The sequence below is a fragment of the Lissotriton helveticus genome, chromosome 2_1 (genome assembly GCF_964261635.1).
Source record: "Lissotriton helveticus chromosome 2_1, aLisHel1.1, whole genome shotgun sequence".
Classification (NCBI taxonomy): Eukaryota; Metazoa; Chordata; class Amphibia; order Caudata; family Salamandridae; genus Lissotriton; species Lissotriton helveticus.
This window is the reverse complement of record NC_136059.1, coordinates 1193943295-1193958852: the sequence shown is the minus strand read 5'-3', so window position 1 is coordinate 1193958852 and position 15558 is coordinate 1193943295. Positions and strand designations below refer to the sequence as shown.

General features: G+C 38.8%; 1 protein-coding gene across 1 annotated transcript in view; it reads right to left on the bottom strand.

Annotated features, from left to right (window-relative positions):
* Window positions 1–238: 238 nt before the first annotated feature.
* The window catches only part of SLC39A8 (solute carrier family 39 member 8), a 264221-nt gene continuing 248901 nt past the window's right edge, over window positions 239–15558 (bottom strand). The window contains exon 9 of the mRNA XM_078677474.1: window positions 239–1038. Coding sequence (XP_078533600.1) covers window positions 889–1038 — 150 coding nt within the window. The 3' untranslated portion in view covers window positions 239–888. The remainder of the gene's footprint in view (window positions 1039–15558) is intronic.

The window sequence follows — 15558 nt, the reverse complement described above, 5'->3', positions numbered from 1 at the left end:
AATTTCCTGGTGAAATCCGACAGACAACTCACCATACCCGACTATTTATCAGGAACCACATTTATTAGAGGGGGTGTAACACCCCAAACACCCCCCTCCATAAGATACGCCCCTAGGTGCAAAAGGCTGTCGTTCTTACACTTTGCAAACACAAAGCATTTTATTTAAAGGCGCAGAAACATAGACGGTATGTATGTATTGAAGGCTATACAGGACACCACAATTTACACGTTTAATAAAACAAAAGTTCAACTCGAGTTTTTATTGCATATAAATTAATTTTGTTCATAATAAAAGCATAATACCATATCTAGCAATGTTTAAAAACACGGTCTTATTAGCAGTTAGTGGTTATCATCTGAGTTTCAACATCAGTTCTGAAATATTAACATGTGCAAATATAAACCCCCCTAAAACCATGTAACAAAAGTCTTGAACATCTATGTGCGTCTTTGATTGTATTGTAATAACATGCCATTCTGTGGCTTGAACCTTTCCTAAATCATGTGTGTATTTTGCCGTGAGCTCATTCTTATGATAACCTAAAAATCATATGGAATGAAGGTGCCAGAGCTGCCTTTGTATTAAAATATAATATATTGTAGCACCAACTGCTCACTATAACACTGTACAGGTAATGCGCGGTGCAGTCAATAAATATAACATCAAGAAAATACATTTCACTTTTTCTTTTCGTAACACTGCAGCGTTTGGACTACTTCATAGACTTGATTTGAGTCCTAAGAACCAACGTTCATTTTCATTAAATTCAGCAAATTGAAAAAATATATATTTCAAAGTCAAAAGTGATTTATGCTGGAAGTTAATTTGTGGTGTTCGAGAGTTCTTCAGTCTTGATGGAATGGACTCCTAGAGAGGCGTAACCCGTCACTCTAAATCAATTTCTCCTGCATAGAGGGTGATCAGCAATATGATCGCAAACCCTGTTAAAAGTCCAGCATTCTGGATGACGAAGTACAAGAAATCTGTTTTCCTTCCAGTTATCTTTTCTTTTAGCATCTCGTTCATTTCCGGGAACTGGAAGATTAAACAAGAACAGAATCATTATTAGCGATCTGCTGCCATCATGTGGATGAAAAGGGCAAAACGTACACATATCTTTTTAAGTCTGGTGAGAAGATGCTTGGGTGACATACACAACAAAAAAAATTAAAGCAAGCAATGGTAATCCCAATAGGTCTGGTTTATAAACAAAAGTGCTTTTTGTGTCATTGATGGGTTTAGGGTCTCCATAAGTCATCATAATTGCGCTTTGTCACTCATCTTTGAACTCATGCATCGCCTCATCCATCCACTGACTCGTTCTTGATAATGATAAATGATAATGATAATTACGCACTTCCTTGTATAGTGCACGACTACCTGGAGGCATCTCGGCGCTTTCACGAAGACCGCTGAGGAACCCGTCCTGGCCTTTCCCTGTGAGGTGCCCACTCCTGGGCACCCCCAAGGTGAAGCCAGGCATCCTAGCACTGTTGGGGCCATTGTGGAGATTAAGCAAGCTATTGCCCTGAGTTGCAGAGTGGGACTCATGATTAGGATAGACACCGAGGCGAGAATTATCAGGTCCGAGGAAATTGAGCCCGAGACCCGCCGAGGCGGCAATTGAACCCTGGTCCCGGGCCAGACTTCTGCATCAGGGTCTGCCGCTCTAACCATTGAGTCACACTTCTCCATTCTTGCAGTCACCCTGACACAACTATAACTATATAAAACTTTATCAAAAATAAATAAATAAATAAAACACACACAATCAGAAACATATGTAAGATAAATGGAAATCAATACAAGTAGAAAAAGCATATGTGTGCAATAACGAAACTAAACGTAGAAGCGGGTGTCCGTCATGCAAGGGTAGTCTATTGTTATACATTTTCAGGCCACATTTAGAACCAAAGTGTTGGCCATTTTGGAAAGCAAAACAATGATACACTATGGTCAACAGCATTGATTAATGGTCTCCTGGTTTAAAGAATGTGGCCACGTGGGATGTGATGCACTATCGCCTTATACCATCTACTAAAGGCCCGTTCCCACGTTAAAAGCCCTAGCCGAAGGCGAGGGACATTATCAAGGGACAAGGACTTTAATACCCGGTATAGCCCTGCTACAAAGGGCTATAAGGCTATTAGAACATTCTGCCACTAGAGGGCAGAATGTTCTAACAAATAAAACAAAGGCCTCTCGAAGCTCGAGGGGATTTAAATCCCCTCGAGCTGCGAGAGGCTTTTGTAAAACATTGGAATGTTGCTCTGCGGGCCTTTACCAACCCGTATTAGCATGCAGATTAAATGAGCAGCAAGCAAATAATTTGTTAGCATTAACTGGGGAGCTGTAGTATCGTCTTGAGAAACATTAAAATAAAAAGGGAAGAAGCAAAGGGATTAAAGAAGAATTATAATATTTGAATGTTGAGAGCTCCATTGAAGAAAATTTGAATATTCTAATAGCTCTTCTGCCTTGTGCTATACCGGTTGTTAAAGGCCCTCTACCTCATTATAAGCTTAACCGGTATAGACCTCAGCAGCGGGGTATAAGGCTATATTGTAAAGGGAGAAATTTGAAAACTAAAGGACTGGCCAACCATTCTGACACTGGAGCACAATTATTATTAGGTAGATGTACACATGTATATCTTTTTATTTTGACAATAACTTTGGTACCACTTGACGAATCTCCATGGAATTTTCACTGAACTTGTTTAAGCTGCTGTGGTAAAAGTTTTGGGGTGATCCGTCTAGCAGCGGATGAGAAAAAGGGGGGGGCCCAAAATGTGTTTTCCCCATGTTAAGTCTGAGGGGATTTTTCATTATTTGAACACGAATACAGACCGAATTGCTGAACAGAATAACACCAAATTTGGCAGAAAGCTAGATGTTGGTCCAGAAAGCGTGCTTTTTGTGATTTGGTGTAATTCCGTTCAGTAGTTTTTGGGATATCTATCATTTACAAATATATATATATCTGGAGAACCGAGTCCTTGCAGTTAACTCGCGAATCATACTAAAATGTGATTGGCTGCCAACACTTCAACCAGGAAGTGTTGGCAGCCATATAAGGGCATGGCTTGAAGCCGATTCCCCGAAAAGAAGTTGGAAAAAAGAAAAGAGGGCAGGGTAGGACTATCCTGACCCCCCCAATATGGTGGAGGGCCTGGTGATGAAAAGATTTTTTTTTGCAGCGGATCTGTGAAACCGCGGCAATTTTTTTTTTTGAAAAGCAAGCACGTTCCCCTGGGGCTGCCACTTCCCCAGGGCACACTGTTTGTTTATATTAAGTAATGCGGGGGAGGCCGTAGGACCTCCACTGCTGCCCAGTGGACCGCCACCTCCATGGGGCACAAACTTATTTTAAAAAAGAGGGGCACACATGCAATCGCTAAGGGGGTCTGTTGCAGACACCCAGCCCCAAGGACCACCAATACCCTGAGAAAATGTGATCAAAGGAGAGGGGCTGCGCTGCCCCTTCCAGGAGCCCTAGATGTCCCTGTAGACCGCCACCCCCAGGACTGGCTCCAGCAATGCCCTGGGGTTCCCACCCCCAGGGCATTGCAGTTTGCTATGGCATGTGTTATATGGCATATGCAGTTTGCTATAGCTCCGCTTTGAGCAAGCAAGAGCATTTTGCTCTCGCTTGCTCAAAGCAAACCACTTTGCATGTTACACACAGGGAGCTGCTTGTCAGCAGTTCCCCGTGTGTAAAAAGCAATGCTGTCTCCCACAGGAGAAGGGGAGCTGGCTGGGACCGCAGGGGCCTTCAGGCTCCCCCCGCAGTCCCCAACAGAGAGGCCTGGACCAGGCGATGGGGACCCTAGGGCCTAAAATGGCCCGGGAGGAGAGCTACTCGGCCCCCTTTCCTTTGAATTATTGGAAAAATTAAATAAAGGCCGGGCCCCGGGGGGTAGATTCCCCGGGGCCGAAATCAACCAGAAAGGGGGGCCACATGGCACCCCTCTCATTTTTGTTATAAAAAAGTGAAAAAAGGGTCAGGCCCTGTGAGGTGGGCTCCCCGGGGAGCAAAATTAACCAGAGAAGGGGACCATACAGCACCCTTCCTAAAAAAGAAAACAAAATGCCTACAACTCGCCGGAGGCCCCGCCTCCTTTTTCATCTATTCTACAAATGCGCCTTGGGGCGCGCTCCTGGTTGGGGGGTGTAGTTCTCTTCGCTGCTGAGTGTACTTAGGGGCCAAAGAGATCTCCTGTTACCTTCAGGAAGCCCCACACAGCAGGATTGCTGAGAGGTAGTCAGAGTATACCCCTTTCTCCACACTCTGCAAACGTGCCTCCTGGTGCACTACTCGTTGGGGAGAAGAAGTCTACTTTAGTCCTGAGCAAGGTGATGCTACTACCTACTATTTGGGACTTGCTGGAGGGTACAGGAGGGGAAGTTGCCCCCCAAGGACCCTCAAAAGCCAAGGGGACTTCATTCCCTGACTAGTAGTGCGCCAGGAGGTGCGTTTGCAGAGAGGTGGAGAAAGGAGACCTGGCCTTCTATCAGGTCTCAGCAATCATGCTATGTGGGACTTACTGGAGGTAATAGGAGAGATAGTTGACCTCCAAGGATGTCCTTGGGGGACAACTACACTCCCTGTTCTCTCCAATAAGTCCCACACAGAGGGATTGCTAAGTGGTCTTTGAAGGCCACGTCCCCTTTCTCCACTATTCTGCAAGCCCGGCTTGTGGTGCACTACTTGCTGGGGGGTGAAGCCCACTTTACTCTTGAGGGACAAAAAGCCCTCTTGGCACCTTCTGTAAGTCCTACACAACGGGATTCCTGAGAGCTGTTCGAAGGCCTATACCCCTTTCTCCACCACTATGCAAACGGTGAACAGTCTAAATATCGATTTTTTTATTTCGACCTGCAAGAATATCAAGTTGGAAATATCGTAGGGACATATCATTGAAATCAAGAATATCGACGACCAGAATATCTACCTGAATGTAAGAAATATCGTTTTTGTTAATATATCGAAGTTAGTAATATCAATAGCAAAAATATCGATATTAATATTAGTGGTATGCATTTTATTATGTATTTTATGTGTTTGTGTTTATCTATTTTGTTATTATTGTACTAGTTTTAGAATATATGTATTACATTTTTAGAAGTTAGTAATATTTATTTTTAGTAAATTATGCGTTTTAGTACCGTAGTGGGTTGTAGGTTTATAGGGGAATAAGGTGGGTAGTAATTTAATTATAGTAAATTAATTTAAAACAATTAGGAATTAGTAATTATTTTTAAATACATTTTGCGTTTTAGTTCTGAAGCGGGTTGTGGATTTATGGGGAATAGGGTGGAAAGTACTTTAATTGTAATGAAGTAATTATTTATTTTTATTTATTGGTACTGGTAATTAATTTTATGTTAAATAATTATTAATTGGTCATTATTTTTTATTCATTGGTAATTCATTTTTATTAATTGATTAATTGGAAATTATAATAAGTGTATTAATTTATTATTGAAGTGTGTTTTGAGGTTATAGGGCAACAGGGTGGCAAGTAAATTCATTGTAATTAATTATTTATTTTATTGTTGAGTATTGATAATTGATGTATTGTTAATTAATTATTCATTGGTAACAACTTTTTAATAATTAATATTTTGGGGGGAATTAATGTATTGTTCATTCATTAATAATTGGTAATTAAATCTGATTAATTATAATTGATTGGTATGTATCAATAATGTATTGTTAAATAATTATTAATTGCTAAAAAAAATATAATTATTGTTTTTTGGTTTTGAAAATTAATTATTTTTTATTCGGTCATTAATTTTTTATGATCATTATTTAATTGTATTTATCATCAATTTAATTGTTAATTAATTATTAATTGGTAATTATTTTTAAGTAAATATTTATTGGTATTGTTAATTAATTTATTGTTATTTAATCATTAAATTATTATTTATTTAAAAAAATGTTTTTTAATTATTAGTAAGTTATTCTAACCCCTACGCTGTCCAACACTTTCCCTACTTTTGCACTCTCTGGAGTTGGAATAATAATTTAACCCCTACGCTATCCAACACTTTCCCTACTGTTGCACCCTCTGGGTTCGGAATAGTACTTTTTACCCCTACGCTATCCAACACTTTTCCCACTGTTGCACTCTCTGCAGTTGGAATAGTAATTTTAACCCCTACGCTATCCAACACTTTCCCTACTGTTGCACCCTCTGGAGTTGGAATAGTAATGTTAACCCCAACGCTATCCAACGCTTTCCCTACTGTTGCACTCTTTGGAGTTGAATTAGTAGTTTTAACCCCTACGCTATCCAACACTTTCCCTACTGTTGCACCTTCTGGAGTTGGAATAGTAAGTATTACCCCCGTGGTATCCAACACTTTCCCTACTGTTGCACTCTCTGGAATTGGATTAGTAATTTTAACCCCAACGCTATCCAACACTTTCCCTACTGTTGCACCCTCTGGAATTGGAATAGTAATTTTAACCCCTACACTATCCAACACTTTCCCTACTGTTGCACGCTCTGGAGTTGGAATAGTAATTTTAACCCCAACGCTATCCAACACTTTCCCTACTGCTGCACCTTCTGGAGTTGGAATAGTAAGTATTACCCCTGTGGTATCCAATACTTTCCCTACTTTTGGACTCTCTGGAGTTGGAATAGTAATTTTAACCCCTATGCTATCCAACACTTTCCCTACTTTTGGACACTCTGGAGTTGGAATAGTAATTTTTACCCCTACGCTATCCAATATTTACTGTTTTAGTTAATGTAATGTATAATTTATTTTAATTTGTATTTTAATTTGTTGTATATAGTTTTGATATTTTTATTTATATTATTGTTGTTTGTGTATGCATGTATTTATAATATATAACATGTTTTTAACAATGTATAAGTTATTATAATAATTAACTGTAAATAATATTAAGTAAGTATATATATTATATTTTATATGTATATGTTTTTTTACATTATATGTATTCTTTATCATTTTAAACATATATTTACCTATGTTTATTTAAAATATATGTATTATTTATTTTATTTCAAACAATATTTTTAAAAATGATATTTTTGACAATGATATTTTTTCTTTCGATATTTTTATACTTACAATGATGTAGATCGGATTTCGATATTTTTTACATCGATATTCTGCGTCCGATATTTTTGACGTCGATATTTTGGCGTCGAAATTTTGTCAGTAATTCTCTGCAAACATGACTACTAGTTAAAACACCATAGAAAGTCACTGAAAAAAACAAAGGTCATAGGGACGTTCTAGTTAGGAATTAGCATTTAAAACACCTTAGAAATTCACAGAAAAAAACAAAACGTTGCAAAGACATTATAGTTAGCCTCAGGTTTCAGTCGCACAAAACCCGAGAAATTCAGCAGTTATAGTTATCTTGCACACCCGCAATGCAATGCTTATGATCTCACATATTACATCACTCATGACATCACTGATTACATCACTGATGATATCTCAAATGACATCACTGATGACATCATGTGGTGACTCTGGGTGTTTTTACAAAGTATATGAGTGTTAAATGTATAAACGAAGGTGTATTGGTGAATCAGTGGGTGTGTGAATGTCTGTATGGATGATTCAGTTGGTGCATGACTGACCATATAATTGAGTGATTCGGTGTCTCAGTGAATGTTTGTGTGAGGGTCTGGTTATGTGAATGTCTATATCTGTCAGTTGGTGTCTAAATGGCTGTATAGGTCTTTGAGTGGATATGTGAGTGGCTGTACGGGAGATTGATTGATTGTTTTGAGTACCTCTATGGGTGTCTGTGTATGTCGGTGAAAGGGTGTGTGACTGCCTGTGTGTGAGGGGCTTTATGGGTAAGTGAGTATGTGTATGGCTGTGCTGGTGAGTGAGTGTAAGTGTCAGTGGTATATGGGCGAGTAATTGGGTATGTGAAAAGCAGTTTAGGTGAGTGATGTGGTATATGAGTGACTATATGCGTGAATGAGTAAATGTGAGAGTGGCTATATGGGTGAGTATGTGCTTCTGTCAGTGACTGTTTAGGTAAGGGAATATGTGTCAGCATTTGTATGAGTAAATAAGTGGGTGTGTGTATAAGTGTATGGGTGAGTAAGTGGCAGATTGACTAGTATAGGCGAGTGTCTAGGTGTGTGAGTAGCTCTATAGGAGTGGGTGTGTAAAAGGTTCTGTGAGGTATGAGTGGGTGCATCAGTGATTCTGTGGATGATGTCATTTGAGATGTCATGAGTGATGTAACTGACCATGTCATGAGTGATGTAATTAATGAGGTCATAAGCAGTGCATTGTGGGGGCGTGAGTTATAGTTAGCTCAGCTAACTATAACTGCTGAATTTCACTGGTTTTGTACGAGTGAAACCTGAGGCTAACTATAACGTCTCTGTAACCTTTGTTTGTTTCAATATATATATATATGCATACATATATATATATATATATATATATATATATATATATATATATATATATATATATATATATATATATATGAATCCACAAATGTCCGCCAGTCTCCCAGCCACACACAGCGGCGGGCTCGAGTGAGGAGGCGATCCTCGTAATACTGGAAAAACAACTTATAAATCACAAAGTTGACTCGAGCCCAGGTCCTTTATAGCGTGTTATTTATTCACACACGGAATGCCAAACAACACCCGACGCGTTTCGGTGCAGCCGCACCTTGGTCACGGGTAACGGTGTTTACAGACAATTGCATTTTTAAAGTCAGAAAATATAAACATAAACGTAGGACTACCCGTCCTCACACCAGTGTTAGTTTAACCACAGTTATGGCGGCCATATTTGAATGTGTAATCGGACACAGATAAGCTATACATTATACAATATGTACAAAAATGTATAAGGATCGCAGAGATTAATGTAACTTTAAATTGTTACAATTCGTTCTAAGGTTAAACTCTTATATCAAATCAAACAAGTTTTACCAAACGTTTCTCAAGATTGAGCCCAAGTGGGCGAATGTACCCCAGCTCAGATACATAACACAAAGCAATTCCGCCCCAGTGGGCATGACTGCATCATACCAGTCAGTAATCTCAATGTCCTGGAACTTCAACTGTTTAGTTGATTTCCAAAGGTTTTCAAAATAAACAAATGTATAGTCCTGTGATTCCATCCAATTAAGTCAAATCGGCAGCAACCAGTGGTATTACGTAATCCATGGGTGGCGACACATATGTCTCCTACAAACATAAAAAAGATATACATAATCACTTTAAAATATTATTGGGATTACTGACTGGTATGATGCAGTCATGCCCACTGGGGCGGAATTGCTTTGTGTTATGTATCTGAGCTGGGGTACATTCGCCCACTTGGGCTCAATCTTGAGAAACGTTTGGTAAAACTTGTTTGATTTGATATAAGAGTTTAACCTTAGAACGAATTGTAACAATTTAAAGTTACATTAATCTCTGCGATCCTTATACATTTTTGTACATATTGTATAATGTATAGCTTATCTGTGTCCGATTACACATTCAAATATGGCCGCCATAACTGTGGTTAAACTAACACTGGTGTGAGGACGGGTAGTCCTACGTTTATGTTTATATTTTCTGACTTTAAAAATGCAATTGTCTGTAAACACCGTTACCCGTGACCAAGGTGCGGCTGCACCGAAACGCGTCGGGTGTTGTTTGGCATTCCGTGTGTGAATAAATAACACGCTATAAAGGACCTGGGCTCGAGTCAACTTTGTGATTTATAAGTTGTTTTTCCAATATATATATATATATATATATATATATATATATATAAATAACACAGCCCAACAAGCAAAAAACACCAATTTTTTAATAGAAATGCAAAAAGCATTGGAACAACGGCAACTACAACAACAACCAACAAGGGGCAGGGGCAGGGGCAGAGGACGACCACAAGGAAGGGTAGGAAAACCAGAAGAGGACAGAGAGGCAAGAAACGAGGCAAAAGAGAACCCATGGTCTACAGCGAGACTCAGACAACCACGACGCTAATGGACCAATGCCTAGATTCACAAGAACTAAATATAATCAACCTCTCTTCAAGAACCCTCACACAATTGGAACAAGCCACTCTAAAGAAAGGACTAAACTTCTGCCCAACTGCCCACATAAACATTGCTGAGACCCGTGTAGACCTGTATAAATACACAAGAAAACTAAAACTGGCCAAAATCTATGCAGAAAAAACCACCAATAGAGAAATACAATTAAAACAAACATCAAACATCAATTTAAATGCAGAAGATGCCATGGCACTCTCCGCTTTAATGACAATGGGAACCACGACAATCTCACAAGAAGAACAAGAACTAATTGCAATGGAAGACACAATTGAACAAGAGGGCGCCAATGAAAGTGGTTTCAAACAAAAATCAAATTATAATCCCATATTACCACCTGGCAATAAGATCGACATATTTCAGGAGTTAGTAATTGAAGAACTATATAAAATCCAACCAAACCAAACCAAAAATAACCTGACTCAGAAAGAAAAAACAATCATAAAGGAGTTATCAGAGGACAAGAAAATTGAGATAAAACCGGCAGACAAGGGCGGGAACATTGTTCTCATCAACAAAACAGACTACGTAGACGAAGCCCAACGTCAATTAATGGATATAAACTGTTACAAACTCCTGAAACAAGATCCAACAACAGAACTACAAGAAAAAATCATGCAACTACTTGACAAGTGGACAACAACAGGCTTAATAAGTGAGGATGAAAAAAGATATATGACAAACAAATTTCCAACATTCCCCACATTTTACTGCCTACCAAAGGTTCACAAAGACAGCCAAAAACCACCAGGAAGGCCAATTGTGTCAGCCAACAACTCTCTACTAGAGGGGATTTCAAACTATATTGACCTTTTCTTAGCACCCCTCGTAAGAGAATTACCATCGTTCATAAAAGACACTACAGATCTCCTAAAACAATTAGAAAAAATAATCTGGAAACCTACTTTCAAACTCATCACCATGGATGTGACATCATTATACACAAACATTGAACATCATATTGGCATAAAAGCATGCAAATATTACCTGGGGAAAAGAAACATAAGATACAGAGAACACAATGAAATGTTGAACCAAATGATCCATCTGTGTCTATATAATAACAACTTTCTGTTCAACAAAAAAATATACCAACAAACACGTGGATGTGCCATGGGCTTTTCCTTTTCACCCAATTATGCCAATCTAACAATGGGGTGGTATGAACAGAATGAAGCTTGGAAAACGGAACACTATGCATGGAAAAAGGAAACGATCCTCTGGCTGAGGTTCATAGATGATCTCTTGATAATCTGGGACGGAGAACAAACAGACTTTGAACAATACTTTGAAAGGTTGAACAATACCCCCACAAATCTTAAATTCACCTACGAAACAAGCAGTGAAAGTGTAGTATTCCTGGATACAAAGATCTATATCGAAAATAACCATCTGGAAACTACATTACACAGGAAGAAAACTGCCACCAACTCCATCCTACATGGACAAAGTTTCCACGAAGAAAAACTGAAGCGAAACATCCCATACGGAGAATTTCTTCGATTAAAAAGAAACTGTTCAAAACCATCTGAGTTCCAAAGACATAGCATACAGGCCTCAAACAGATTCGTCAAAAGAAAATATCGACCCGTTACTGTGGCAAAATGTCTCAAAAGAGTGATTGAAAAAGAAAGAAATCAAATTCTACACGGAACAAAAACAACAAAAATAGAAGAGAAAATCAGACTAATCACATCCTACAGTGCAGAAAGAGAACTAGTAACAAAGGCAATCAAAAAACATTGGGGTATTCTACGCTCAGATCAGACTTTGGCCAAAATCATCGGAGAGCATCCTAATGTCACCTATCGACGAGCTAAAAACCTGGGCGATCAATTGGTCCACAGTCATTTTAAAAACATCCCAAACATTACTTGGTTGCACCGCCAAGGATTCTGGCCCTGCAAACAATGCAAGGTCTGCAGAATAGCCTCACCAACGAAAGAAATTGAAATGTTTGGAGGAAAGAAATGGAAAATCAAACTTCACCTCACGTTCAAAAGCACGTTTGTCGTATACATGGTAACATGTCCATGTGCAAAAAGCTATATTGGAAGCACAATCTTTGAGGCCAAAAAACGTATACTGGAACATACACGAGCAGTAACCCATGAAGACCAATCCAACGCCATTGCCAAACATATGAGCCAATACCACGACAACAACTGGGAAACCCTCAGATACTGCGCTATTGACCAACAGGCAGTTTCAGAAAGAGGTGGAAACCGGAGGAAAGCACTAAGGCAAAAGGAATCCAAACACATCATGGCCTTCAGAACTCTAGAACCAAGAGGACTCAATCAAACGGAAGAACTGCACGTACATTTGTGAAAAGACTAATAGTAGAAAAACCCATTATATAATTGCTCAATAAGAACTGTACCCTAACCACAAAGAATCAACTCACCAGAGAGATGTAAAAATGAAACCATCAGAATGACAAAGTGAAACAATAGTCACCAAAGACGCTGAAATCATACATTACTATCACTGTATGAACTAATCTACCGCAATTCCTTACGCTAAACAACTGAAATGTTATTTTCTTTATAAAATTGCACCTTAACACTGATCACATGTAAAAACTACGTTTCCCACAATGCTTTTGCATTTCACCTGTTTTTTCACTGTGCACTAAACATAAAAGATGGCTCGTGTTAAGAGCTCAACACCCGTGACCAAGCCTTCGGCTGAAGGCGAAACGCGTTGGGTTTTTGACGAGAAAGCAAAAATAAAGCTGTTGGTCTAAAAACTACTCTGCCTGAGTGAGTGCCTCCTTACTAACCGGTGCTGAGCCGGTTAACTGGATGCATATATATATATATATATATATATATATATATATATATATATATATATATATATTACCTACTGGCGATAGCCAGTAGGTATATATAGTTAGGATTTTTTCTCTATGGGATTTCTGAAAATTCTATGTCTAATAACTTTGGCGTTTGTGGACGGAATTGGCTGAAATGTTCAGGAAAATGGCACATTTTGTTTCTGAGCAGCCCCTGAAAATATGGGGGGGTTTCGTCAAGGGGGGGCCAAGAAAAAAGGGGGTCCCTAAACGCGTTTTTCCCATTCATTTTTCCATAGGGCGGTTGGACTCACTTTTAGCTCGAACGGCTGAATGGATTTACATGAAACTTGGCAAAATTGTAGATATGGTTTGCCCGATGTGCCTTTGCTAGGTCTCAATATATGTGCTCCAGTGGATTTTGATAAATTAACGTTCAAAAATATATATATATATCTGTAACAGCGCTCCAGTTAGCGCACCGGTGCGCGTACCTGACGCGTAACGGAACTTCGCGAAGCGAAGCTGATTGGCTCTCCGGAGTCTGTCAACATTCTAAACAGTCCGGAGCGGCAAAAAAAAAAAAATGTTTTGCGATTTTTCGCCGTAGAGGCGCGTCCCGGTACGCGAACCGGGCAGCTCACCGGGCAGCTAACCGGGAAGCTAACCGATAGCGTAATGGGAGTCCGCCATCTTGTGTTTTGGATGAATTTAGACACAAGATGGAGGATAAAGAATGTTGGAAAAGGGTATAAGGGGGCACGGGAGACATATCCTGACCCCCTAGGTTTTCTAAGGGTGGCTGAGGAGGCTCATATATGTCGAAAAAGAAAAAAAAAATGAATTTTTCGCGAGGTTAGCTGCCGGTACGCGAACCGGGTAGCGAACCGGGAAGCGGACCGGGTCGCAGCACCAAATTGAGCTAACGGGAAGCTACCCGGTGCGCGAACCGGTAGCGAAACAAAACAAAAAATTAAAAAAAAATATATACATAAAAAATTGTATTAAAAACATATAAAATATATTTTTCGATTTAAAGAAGAATACATTATAAAGCTTTTGATATTTGCTATTAAAAAAACATTGAAATTCACTGAAAAAACCATAGGTTATAGACCATATATAGTTAGGAATTAGCATTTACAAAACCTTGAAAATTCACTGAAAAAACCATAGGTTATACACCATATATAGTTAGGAATTAGCATTTACAAAACCTTATTTTACTCACACAAAACCATTGAAATTCGCATATATAGTTAGTTGCATTAACTATATATCGCGCACCCGCAATCCACTGCTGATCATGTCACATATTACATCATTCATGACATGGTCAGTGACATCACTGATGACATCTCAAATGACATCACTGATGACATCACTGATGAAATCTCAAATGACATCACTGATGACATCACTGATGACATCTCAAATGACATCACTGATGACATCCCAAATGACATCACTGATGACATCACTGATGACATCTCAAATGACATCACTGATGACATCACTGATGACATCTCATTTGACATTACTGATCACATCACTGATGACATCATTCATGTGATAATACGATGAACCTCTTCAGACTCTAATATAACCTTAGATACACTCAGTGTAAACAGACACTCACAGACTGTCACTCATCCATGGAGTTACTCACACACCTAGTCAGTCATGCAAAGAATCAATCACACCTCCATTTCCTCAACTATACAGTTATACACACCTTACTTATTCAAACATATACTAACACATATTTACTCTCTTATACAATCCCTGATACAAGTTCACAATGATCCATACAGCCACTCACACATTCACTGGCTCTTATGCACAGTTATTTATATATGTCAACTCTCACATGTACTGTGTTTTACATATGTACTTACTTTGACATGTAGCACTGAGATATCCATTCACTCACCAATACACTCATGCACACAGTCAACCGCCCATACAGCTGTTTCCACATGCACTTTTGAACCCATACATCTAGTGAATCAACTGCTCACACATCTATGCAGAGTCATACACCTCCCAGCCACCCACACACACACTCAGTCTCCCATACAAATAATTGGGCAACCAATCAATAACCCATATAGTTACTCATATAGCTACTGATCAACACATGCAGCAGTTTACAGAACAACAGACATAATGATGCACAAATTAAGACAGTTTAGTCACTAACCCATGCACTCAGTGAGACACATTTAATCACTCACTCATACAGTCAGTCATGCACCTACTAAATCCTTCATCCAGACACTTATACATCCACTCATTCTTCAATATGTAAGACATATTTTAACTTTACAGAAACATACAGACACTGGATGTTGTTATCAGTGATGTTATTTGAGATGTCATCAGTGATGTCATCAGTGATGTCACTGACCATGTCATGAATGATGTAATATGTGACATGATCAGCAGTGGATTGCGGGTGCGCGATATATAGTTAGTGCAACTAACTATATATGCGAATTTCAATGGTTTTGTGTGAGTAAAATAAGGTTTTGTAAATGCTAATTCCTAACTATATATGGTGTATAACCTATGTTTTTTTTCAGTGAATATATATATATATATATATATATATATATATATATATATATATATATATATATATATATATATATATATATATATATATA